This window comes from Syngnathoides biaculeatus, chromosome 5 (genome assembly GCF_019802595.1).
Source record: "Syngnathoides biaculeatus isolate LvHL_M chromosome 5, ASM1980259v1, whole genome shotgun sequence".
Taxonomy (NCBI): Eukaryota; Metazoa; Chordata; class Actinopteri; order Syngnathiformes; family Syngnathidae; genus Syngnathoides; species Syngnathoides biaculeatus.
Window position 1 is genome coordinate 19,627,312 of NC_084644.1, and position 12,094 is coordinate 19,639,405.

Consider the following 12,094-nt stretch of genomic DNA (forward strand, 5'->3'; position numbering starts at 1 on the left):
TCCACCCCCCCCCACAAAAAAAAAGACATCAACCCATCATCCATCCCATCACTTGATTCAGGTGTGCCCAATACATCGCATCACATCGATTGACCCACAGACGTTTAACCAATCCCGTTATTTTGCAAGATGTGTCACTGTACACATTACGGTAAGATCTAGCAAGCTAGCGACTTGACAAGAACTACCGTTAGATGACACCATGAAGCCATGGCTGAGGAGGAAAAATCATTATTGTGTAAAGCCCAGTGTTATGTGACAAAAATGTCTCTGCTAGATGAAGGGCAAAGTTTATGAGACAGTGCTCACCACTGTCTCATAAAGCCATGATGTACTTCAATGGTTTGAGCATGTCCAGAGGACGGATTGTGAGTATATTGGTGGAATGATGATGAGGATGGAGCTGCCAGGCAAAACAGCTAAAGGATCACCATATAGAAGCTTAATAAATGTAGTGAGGGAAGTCAAGAGGACAGTTGGTATTAGAGAGGAAGATGTAGGCTCACATGGAAGAGGATGACATACTGTGGCGAACCCTGACAGGACAAGCCAAAAGTAGAAGACCAATCCATGGTTCTCATCCATACATACATCCCTGCGATTTAGCAAGTCCTTCGGTTTTTAAATAATGGAGGGGTCTAAAATTTTCAGCTTTGGTGCATGTCCACAGTGAGAGAAAATCTAAAAAAAAATCATAAATCACAATGTATGATTTTTTTTAAAATAATTTATTTGTATTTTACTGCTGCAAATAAGTATTTTAACACCTGTGAAAATCAATGTTATTATTTGGTACAGTAGCCTTTTTTGGCCATTACTGCGGTTCAATGTTTGATGTGTTTTTTCGCTACGTTTCCACACACTAGAGCAGAGATTTTGGCCCAGCACTGTACACCACAATTATAGTAATTTCTCAAAAATAATGCACAATTTTTTCCAAAAATATTTTCAAAAAGTTAATAGACCACATATTGCGGTATGGATGAAAAATAAAAAAACACAATCACTTTGTATAGTTGTATACAGCTGTGGTCCCCAACCCCCAGGCCACGGACCGGTACCAGTCTGTGGATCAATTGGTACCGAGCCGCCTAAGAAATAATCAATTAGTTCCGTTGTATTCATTATCCAAGTCTTCTTCTTCTTCTATCTTAGCCTATCTCCTGCATCTATCTCTCTAACCCCAACTGCCCTCATGTCTTCACTCACCACATCCATAAAGCTTCTCTTTGGTCTTCCTCTCGCTCTTTTGCCTGGGAGCTCCATCCTCAGCATCCTTCTACCAAAATACTCACTCTCTCGCCTCTGAACATGTCCAAACCATCGAAGTCTGCTCTCTCGAATCTTGTCTCCAAAACATCCAGCTTTGGCTGTCCCTCTAATGAGCTCATTTCTAATCCTATCCAACCTGCTCACTCCGAGCGAGAACCTCAACATCTTCATTTCTGCCACCTCCAGTTCTGCTTCCTGTTGTTTCTTCAGTGCCACCTTCTCTAATCCGTGCATCATGGCCAGCGTCACCACTGTTTTGTAAACTTTGCCCTTCATCCTAGCACAGACTCTTCTGTCACATAACACACCAGACCTTTCACCAGCTGTTCCAACCTGCTTGGACCAGTTTCTTCACTTCCTTACCACCCTCACCATTGCTCTGGATTGTTGACCCTAAATATCCCCCTTAGTAATCATTTCCACTTCCTGGTCCTTCACTCTTGCCTCTTCAACTCTTCCTTCTCTCTCATTTTCTTCATTCATCAACTTCTCAAAGTATTCTTTCCATCTATTTAGTACACTACCGGCATCAGTCAACACATTTCCATCTCTATCCTTAATCACCCTTACCTGCTGCACATCCTTCCCATCTCTATCCCTCTGTCTGCCCAACCTGTAGAGATCCTTTTCTCCTTCTTTTGTGTCCAACCTGGTGTACATGTCTTCATATGCCTCTTGTTTAGCCTTTGCCACCTCTACCTTTGCCCTATGTCGCATCTCGATGGACTCCTTTCGCCTCTCCTAAGTCCTCTCAGTTCCCACTTCTTCACTAATCTCTTTCCTTGTATGACTCCCTGTATTTTGGGGTTCCACCACCAAGTCTCCTTCTCCCCTTTCCTACCGAAAGACACACCAAGTACTCTCCTGCCTGTGTCTCTGATTACCTTGGCTGTCGTTGTCCAGTCTTCCGGGAGCTTCTGCTGTCCATCGAGAGCCTGTCTTACCTCTTTCCGAAAGGCTGAACAATCTTTTATTTTGAAAATTGACCGGATTCTCTTGGTTACATCTCGGTCACTTCAGCTCCAAAATTTACCCCCACAAAGTAGCAAAATGAGTAAAAAACACGTTCTTGGAAAATTTCTTTTCGAAGGGGAAAAGACTCAGTGAAGAGATAAAAGATGAGCCTACAACTTCCAAGAAAAGAAAATTATTTACATCATCAAAGGACACGCCCTCAACTCGCAACTTTTTGAGGAGCTTTTTGGACACGGAGTACACGTCATCTCTTAAACACGGAAATAAGCAGTTACCAAGAGCGAAATCGCTCGCAAGAGTGTTTGAAATACGAGAGCCGCTGCAAAGATTTCTCTCAGAAAAGAAGTCGCCACCAGCAGCACATTCATTCTCCCAGCTGGCGCATGATCACCTGTCTTTGCTATTAAAAGACTTTGAGCGCTACTTCCCAACCAAAAAGTACCCACAAACTGCCAATGGATGGATCTCTCACCCATTTATCAGCAACCCAGGTGAATCCAGCATGTCTGTGCAACAAGAAGATCAACTGCTGGAGATCGTAAACGACGGTGGCTTTAAAGGTATTTTCGAGACAACTCTGCCCATGTTCTGGATTAAAGTAAGGCATTGAAAACCCTGGTGCCATTTCCGACATCTTATTTTTGTGAAGCGGAGTTTTCTGGAGTCACAGCAACCAAAACAAAACAACGGAATTAACTGGACGCGAGCAACACATTTCGAGTGTCATTGTCTCCCATTACCCACTGAGGAGACCAAATCATTGCAGAGAAACAGGCTGAGGTGTTAGCGTTATGGAGAGTTAAAATTTTCATGCACTTTAAATTCATTTTCGTGGCATATCTATCTTATTTTGAAGGCATGTTTAAATGTCGTTATAGGGACCAGTCAGAGCGTTATGCTCACCAACAGAGTGAAATGAGGAGGAAAGATGGCTCAAAATGAACAATTTATTTAATCTGTTGAAAAATTGAGTGTTTAATATTTTTTTTAAAAATTAACTGTTGTGTAGATATGTGGAAATAAAAGACAGAAATGTGGAATTGCTGGTTTTTGTTCTTTATTTTATTCTATTATTTTGTTTATTATTCTATTTATTTCATTATTATTTATGATAATGTGTATTAGATTCGATTTTCAATACAAACAACCTAATGCACAATAATTATTAATGATTGTTGTACAGACAGTTTTTGAAAAACAATACAAGTACAAACCTAACAAAATATAAATACAGATAATTCCTAATATTTTGAGCAGCAAATTGGTGGTGCGCATTTTACACTGGTAGGAGAATTTTCCTGATTTTTTTAGGTCAACTTTCGGGGTGGGCATTATACTTCAGGATGCATTATTCTTGAGAAATTACAGTATATTTTGTTTCTCTGTGATGAAGAGTAGGGAGTTGACTCCCAAAAGAACCTGCTCCAAGGTCAAAAGATCCATGAAAGCTGGGACTTTCCTATTAAGACTGAAAAGCACAGTAATATGCTATTACAGTATTAAGCAGTATGTTGGTTGCTTTGTGGTCATGAATTTTTGACAAAGAGATTTGGTTTTGTGTCAGCGTTCAAGCTTCACCTTGATTTGATCTGTCTCTGTGGTACTCCTCCAACACTGTCCTGAGAAAGGCACAGGGACAGCACTTGCAGGAAGATGTGGAATGAAGTCGTTGAAAGGTACAACTGGGTGTGTCCTGAGGAGCCAAGGGGAGAAGGCACACAACAGTTGCGTGCCTGCTCCAACAGAGACAGAGGTGTCTTGCATAAAGTTCCCAAGCCACTCACTCCAAGCCATGGAACAGTGAATGAGGCACCCTGTATTGGGGAGACAGAACAGGAAATTAAAATATAGTGGGTACAAGCATTTTGAATTGGCAAATCAACAAAATGTTAAGGAATATGTATAGAAAGAAAAACAAAATATGTCTTTATTATGAAGAGTGAAAGTCTGTAAGAAATTGAAGCACCCCTCAACCCCCAAAAAAGGTTTATAACTGACTATAGCTTTTGCAAGATGCTGTCAATTTAAGATTTTATATTTGACGGTACTTTGGCCTGAGCTAAAATACAGGGAAGAATTTTTCAGCTAACAAAAGATAGGCTATAAAGACATTGCCAAATGGGTGAATTCATGAGTAGTGAATAATGACTATTGCAGAAAAACTAATAAATTCTCAGGCTCCAAACCTGGCCATTACTTGAAAATAAAAAGCACAACCCTTTTTCAAATTTCAATCCCTTTCTTAAAAAACAGCACACTGTTTCAAATTACCAGTACAAATAATGCACAAACAAAATTATTATTCAGATATACCATTGGTGTCATGATATCAATATTCACATTTTAATACTATACTGTGGTACCTCTACTTACAAACCCCTCTAGTAACGAAAAATTCAGGAAACACCTCCTCGGAAAAATATTGTCCCTAGTTACGAAGGAAATTCAGGATATGAAGGGAAAAAAATGGGCGCTGGATTCTCCAAATTCCACTGAACGTAAACATCTGTAACTTGGTTTGTTTCACGAGATGATAATCATAAACCCTCAGGAAACTAATTCCTAGCCTTGTGATGTCCGATCAAGAAGTCCTACAACCAATTAGGGTTGGGGATGGAGAATCCAGAACCGATATGAATCAGCCCTTACATTCGGATTCTCACAGATTTGTTCAAATTTTTACAAATTATAGTTCCAGGTTTTTAAGCCTACAGTCCGCCAACCCTGAAGAAAAAAAACAATGAGGAAACGGCAAAAACCCACAAAGATGAACGCGCAGAAAGAGTAGGTAAGTAAGGGTGGAACAGTAAAAATACTTCTCCTCGCAAGTTTATTTACCTCCTCGTAAGTTTTTCTCTTCTCACGTGATGCAGCTCCCCAACTCATTTTTGTACCCTTTCTTATGTTTAATTGAAAAAAAGGGATACAAATTGGAGGTAACTTACTGACTAGCTTGTTAATTCTGACATACTTAGCGTTTGCGCAGCTGCAGTTACCTTTTAATGCTGTTTGTGCATGTGCTTGACCGAAGACTAAACTACAGAATGGATAATGGGCTAACATCTTATTTATTTTTTTGACACACGATCGACCAATAGTGCCTTCCCAGTGATGAGAATGACCAAATTGGAAAAATACTGAAAATGTCTGTCGATGGGGGTGGGTTTGAGTTTCCTCCTGGATATTTTTTGCTCCTATCAGAACACAGAGTGCGCAGCACTTTGCCGGGAATGTCCACTTTTTGTATGTGTTCGGTTTGACATGTTGATACCGTTTTCGGTCCTATCTTCACGGTTACACTTTTTTCAAGCCATGCCCGTCTGAAACAGTTTTTGATTCCAGCATCCTTGTCAATTGCTCTCACTCAATCTTCATCCTTTTTTTTTTCTAACACTTTCGCCATCGTAAAACTTTGAACATAACGTCGCTCAGTTCGCACTAAGTCCCACGCGCCATTACTTGGCTAACTAACAAGTTACACTGCGATGTCTGAGAACCGAGACCACATGTACATGGCAAAGTTAAAACTCGATTAACCACTAAAACAATTGGATCGTTATACTGTATAACTCTGTTGTCCAATCGAGTAATCTGCCGCAAACAAGTTTTAATGTTTATGTCGCAAAATGCAAATATTTACACTACCGAGCAAGTTAGAACGGCATATGATAGTCGTGCTTGTGCTAGCGCTAAACTGAACTTGCAGCTCGGAGTCCACCACCGAGAGGCAGGCGCACGATAAACCACTGAAATTTTCTCAACGGATTTGCGCTAATCTCGAGAATGGTCATTTTGGTCTGAAAAAGTCGGAAATCCGCCAATCGGCAGAAAATTCTCATCCCTGCCTTCCTGATCGTGATCTACGCATTGGGCACCCCTGATGTATTTGAACTGACCAGGTTTTTGCTGTAGTAGTCCCAGAGGGTGGAGACGGCAGTCGTACTGGGGTTCCAGAGGAGACACAGAGAGAGACAGCAGTGCACATGCATCCTGACTTTCTCCTCTCCAAGATCTTCCTGTGACTATACAAACATAAAGGGTGGTGCAGTAATCAACTTAGACCAAAGAAAAAAAAAAATTGCAACATATTTGACAGATGAAGACACTAACCTTTGGCTTACAAGTCAACTTAAGCAACTCTTCCACAAATGTCCAATTGTCATCTAAGGATTTCTACAAGCAGGGAGTAGAGTACAACACAAAAAATGCAATGAAAACCACTTACGGTACTAATTAGATACTATTAGGGCTGTCACAATATTTTTTCCAAGACAACATTTGCCCAAAAACTATCACGATAATTGGTATGGTTTTTTTTTTTTAATGCCCCTGAAATCATGAAAAATAAGGCCCACGATTATTTTTTCATTACATTTGCTTTGAAATAATTGTTGTAATTATAATTGTTGTTCTTATAATTTCCTTTCTTGTCCCTCTGCTAAATTGTCTGTCTTTCTTTGCTCTCTAATATGGATATTCCTGAGTCTGAAATAAAGAAAAAAGAGCTGGAAGCCTTGTCTGGTTTACATGGAGCATTCTATTGCAATTATTACCGGATTAGAAGCCCAAACCAAATGAAAATGCTCCATATAAATACCACAATTGGAATAAACTGGCCAAATGTAAATAGAATTCCATTTGGTTTCACAGGGGTGGAGTATTCGTTTTGCCAAACCGATCAGAGGAAAATTTTCACTATGCAAAATAGAGCCAGGAAAAGCTCTGTCTGCGGATGCATCGTCTCACTGTGAATGCACGGTAACATGATAGTTTTTGAGAGGCGTAAATATGGTGGCTATTAGCGAAGCTCATATGCAATGGAGATCTCTTCAATTAAAGTGTTTATATTGTTTTTAATCGAGCAATTATTAAAATAAAAATATAAAAAGCCTGTTGAGCCTCTTCACCCCGCCCACCTATGACCACACACCAACATACAGCGCCAACCTCTTCACCAAGTTTGCAGACAATACAACTGTGGTGGATCTCATCACCAACGCGGCCGAAAATGACTAAATGAGTGAAGTGAACTGACTGGTCGGGTGGTGCACAGACAAAAATCCTACCCAATGAGATTGGTGTGGACTTCAAGTGACCGCACTCTCAGCATGCAGCCCAGAACATAAAGGGTGGAGAGGATGTGCAGCACCAAGTTCCTGGGAGTCCACTTCACCGAGGATGTCTCCGAGACACCAAGTCTCTCCTAATCACCAACACCTCATCATTGGCCAAGAAAGCTCACCAGCATCTGTACATTCCTCGCAAGCAGAGAAGAGCCAAAGCCCCGACCCCAATTATGTACCATAGAGCGCATCTTTACCAACTGCATCAATGTGTTGTACGGTGCCTGTACCACATCCTGCCGAAAGACTCTCCAATGCATAGTGAAGGCAACTGAGATCATCAGAACCTCTCTTCCGTCCCAACAGGATATCTAAAGCATCCGCCTCATCCGGATAGCTGGTGATGCCACCCATCCATCAAACAATCTCTACAGTCTGCTGCCATAAAGCAGGAGACTGCGGAGTCTCCGGGGCAGGATTAGCCAACTCAAAGACAAGTTTTATTCATCAGGGTCTAAGGAAGCTCAACTTTCAGCCCGCTCTGGCACCTCAACCTCTTCTGTCTTCTGCCCACCTGAACTCTGACGCCCCACAAACACGTAGATCAGGAGTGCTCAATGCAACAATGGCAGTTTTGGACGATCATCTGATGGCATGGCCCAAAAAAAAAAAAAAAAAAAAAAGACAACCTATCATCCATCTCGTCGCTTGATTCAGGTGTGGCCAATACGTCAATCACGTGCACGTAAAGCTGCGTTCTAGCATGCAAGCCTCTTATTTACCATCTGTCTCTTGGTTTCTCCACAGCCGTCGCAACGATGCGTGAAAAGTAGATCTTGTGGTAAAAGTTTGGGCACCACTAATGTAGATGCGCACACACACACACACACACACACACACACACACGCACGCACACACACGCACGCACGCACACACACGCACGCACACACACACACACACACACACACACACACACATGCACTCCGGTTTCCTCCCCCATCCCAAAAACATGCAACATTAATTGGGCACTCTAAATTGCCCCTAGGTGTCATTTTGTGTGTGGCTATTTGTCTCAATGTGCCCCGTGATTGGCTGGCAACCAGTTGAGGGTGTACCCCGGCTCCTGGCCGTTGACAACTTGGGATAGGCTCCAGCACTCCCCGCGACCCTTGTGAGGATAAGCGGCAAAGAAAATGGATGGATGGAAGTCATTATAGTAATTATCGTGACAAGCATATATACTGGTAATATGGACAATGTATTACTATCAAACATTACAGAAGGACATCTAATATATTTGGTTACCTTATAATTGCTCAGTTACAAAGACTCACAAACATTCCCCCCCAAAAAAATCACATGTATAATTTTTGATTAATACATTGATGATAGTGTAAATAAAACAACCTAAGGATCTGTTGTACCAAATAACATTCTATTGTGTAGATGTGCGTAACAAAATGCCTGTGAAAGATATACATGTTACAACATTGTGATGTCTTGCCACTTACCTCATCCGAGACTGTACCAGTTTGATTGTATTGGCCTAACATTGCTAAATGAGTCAGCAGCCACCATGTGAACCCAAGAGAGTCCTTGCAGTATGTAGGGAAGCCAGTGAACTGGTCTGCTGCTGGTTTTCCTGACACTAGAGGCCTTAACAATGAGTTCATATAGCTCCAAAAAGACTATAGGGAAAGGATGAAATAATGAATACATATGCAAAGTATTTATGCGAAAAAAAAAAGAAGCACACATTTGCATCTACATCACCTGTGAGTGTAACCTTTTATTCCTAAATTCCAAAAGATGAATGACCAGGATCCACAGCTCTTTGGTACAGGAGCAGAGGTAATGATGACTGCTAAGAACCTCTGAAGGTCTCACCTAAAAAAAAAATAGTAACCTTCATTATATTCACTGGCTTGTGATTGACTGGTGACCATTCCAGGATGGAGTCATCCTGAAGTCATCTGGGATTGAGTTCAGCTTCCTGCAATCCTCAACAGCATAGGCGGAAGTGGCAGTCCAGACTAGTTGGCTGGTCAACTTTATGAATCCACAATGACTTTGAGTGTGATGTCGACTTTTCACCGATCGTGTGTTTTGGGCTTGAGGTAGTGGAGCCACTTGCAGCAACAGCTGACATGCTTTTATTTTGAATGACTGACTTTGCTGGCTACAGATGCGGGGGGTCTTTTTGGATGCTGATGTGAATTAAAGCTTACATTGTGGAATTTATACTTGTGTTTGTCGAAGTAAATATGTGCCACCAGGATTTGAATTAAAAATGCCACTGAAAATTTTATGTTGTAAAACTCATTGTGATTTCAAAGTGATCACATTTCCAATAGCTGGATTTCAGTTTAACTTTTCAATGTTAACAAATTCGTCATATAAAAAAATTCAACCTTTAAAATTCAAACGCAATATTTTCAGTCTCCTGAGATTCAACTGGCTACAATTGACCCCTCCGTAGAAATTGCGTCATCTGTGTCGCTGACCAATCAGAGGCCAGTGATCTGCATAAACGACGCCCCCTTTTTGGACCCGCAGTTCCCTCAGACAACGTTGCATGGTCCAGTATAGCTTTTGTTAGCGTTTTATCGCGTATTTGGGTTCTTTAACAATAGATATGGTTAAGAGGTGTTGTCACAGACTTTATAATAGTGACGACAGGTATCCTGAAAGGCTAGTTGGTGGAGTTCAATTCGTACCCTTTCCAAAACCGAAGACCCAGTACGGAAAATGTCTTTGATGGATCAAACTTTGTGGAAGACCGCATCATCAACTGAATCAATCTAAAATCAAACCGGAACAGAAGACCGAGTATGAAAAATGTTTTAGATGGATCAAACTTTGTGGAAGACCGCATGATCAACTGAATCCATCAACCGGAACAGATATGTTTGCACGAAGGTAAGCCCTATATTTGATTTTCAATACATGTCTCATATAAATGAATTAGCAGTTCTTCGCTTGCATAACATAGCTAAGTGTGAATGATTGACACACTTGATCTGTGTTGAGCGATATTTTGCGATGATCTGACTGCACAAACGTGTCCCTTTGTTCGCGGCTAATGAGCTAAGCTAAATCGGATTTTGTTTGTTTGCACGAACGTATGCCCTATATTTGATTTTCAATACATGTCTCATATAAATGAATTAGCAGTTCTTGGCTTGCATAACATAGCTACGTGTGAATGATTGACACACTTGATCTGTGTTGAGCGATATTTTGCGATGATCTGACTGCACAAACGTGTCGCTTTGTTGGCGGTGAGCAAAGCTAAACCGGACGAGCAGTCCTAAAAGCCTTCGACGTGCACCGAGACACCAAGACTGAAGGAAGGATGTTTGAGGACACTAACGTAGTGATTGTCGTACTCGGTCGGGACTTACGTAGGTTCGGCACTAATTCAAGAATAATTATTGAGGGGAGCGTGTGACGTTACACAAAGAAAACGAGAGAAACAACTCGTAAATCAAGCCTCGCCTTCTTTTCCTTCATACGGTGGTTCACAAACGGCTATACAGATACACATACAGATTCTGCACACAAGTGTGATAGGTAACACGAAAATAGGAAACTGTCAATGACGAATGCGTCTTTGGGTTATAATATATGATATTATGTGGCTTCTCGGTCTTCCTCTTGACTCCGGAAAGCTCTCGCACTAATATCAACGGTTTCTTCGTCGATATGCATGGAAATACCATTGAAATACCCCTCGCTGAAATACTTGAAGCCCTGCTGTCTGCTTTTCAACGATATTTCACTGTTAGCTAAGAATGCGAGTGAGAAATCAGCCGGTAAATCGGACAGTTTCGCTCTATTCTTTTCTTGCTGCGCCACCATTTTTGCTAATTGTTTGTCTGACGTTAGCGCATGTGGTGTGATGTCACTTCAGGAGGCGTGGTTAAGTGCCCTGTACGGAGGGGTCAATTCTCTTTCTGAAATTCAATATCTAACTCTCAGCCAAACCGGTTACACGCTTTCTTAGTCACGTGACGTCATTGGGTGTTGGGTTCTGACCTGAAGTAACCCTGCTTACTTAACCCAGCCAATCCAGTGAGGTTTTCTTCGTATGTGACATCACATGACTAAGAAAGTGTAACTGGATTGGCTGGGGGTTAGATGGTGAATTTCAGAAAGCGATTTATAATCTCAGGAGACTGAAATATTGCGTTTGAATTTTAAAAGTTGCTTTTTTTTTATATGGTTAATTTGTTAACATTGAAAAGTCAAACTGAAATACAGCTATTGAAAATTTGAATCACTGAAATAATGTGAATTTTACAACATAAAATTTCCAGTGGCATTTTAAATTCAAATCCTGGTGGCACATATTTACTTTCATAAGTGTTTCTTTAAAACCCCTGATAAACGATATGACGACGCACATGAAGAGGTCATTGATTGTTTGCAAACAACGCAAATTCTCACTAAGCAGAAGCCACTGCTGTGGCGGACCCAGAACAAGGACAGGTTTTCTGTTTGGCCAAGTTTTGTACACTTGTAATCTTTTGTGCATGAGATGTCCATTGCCAGTGAATATAGATGTTGCCCTTGTTTTGTGATTTTTTTTTTTTCCTCAACCATATTACTGGAGTGAAAAAATAATTACAGCATTAGCAACTGGTTGTTTCGGCTTTCATGGTCATGGAATTAATAACATAAAACTTGTTAAATAACCTCTATATGGAAAATATACTTAAATTCACTGTAGCTATACCTTATTTGAAATAAACCGGAAATACCAAGGAAAATCTCAAAACAAA

At 40.9% G+C, this 12,094-nt stretch overlaps 1 protein-coding gene across 4 annotated transcripts in view; it reads right to left on the reverse strand.

Moving 5' to 3' along the window:
• mms22l (MMS22-like, DNA repair protein) overlaps positions 1–12,094 on the reverse strand; it is a 38,488-nt gene that overhangs the window by 17,119 nt on the left and 9,275 nt on the right. For all 4 annotated transcript variants that reach the window (XM_061821202.1, XM_061821203.1, XM_061821206.1 and 1 more), the window contains 5 exons: positions 9,084–9,197; positions 8,822–8,998; positions 6,358–6,420; positions 6,144–6,269; positions 3,826–4,061 (listed from right to left, as the gene is read on the reverse strand). In XM_061821202.1, the coding sequence (XP_061677186.1) occupies positions 3,826–4,061; positions 6,144–6,269; positions 6,358–6,420; positions 8,822–8,998; positions 9,084–9,197 (716 nt within the window). The remainder of the gene's footprint in view (positions 1–3,825; positions 4,062–6,143; positions 6,270–6,357; positions 6,421–8,821; positions 8,999–9,083; positions 9,198–12,094) is intronic.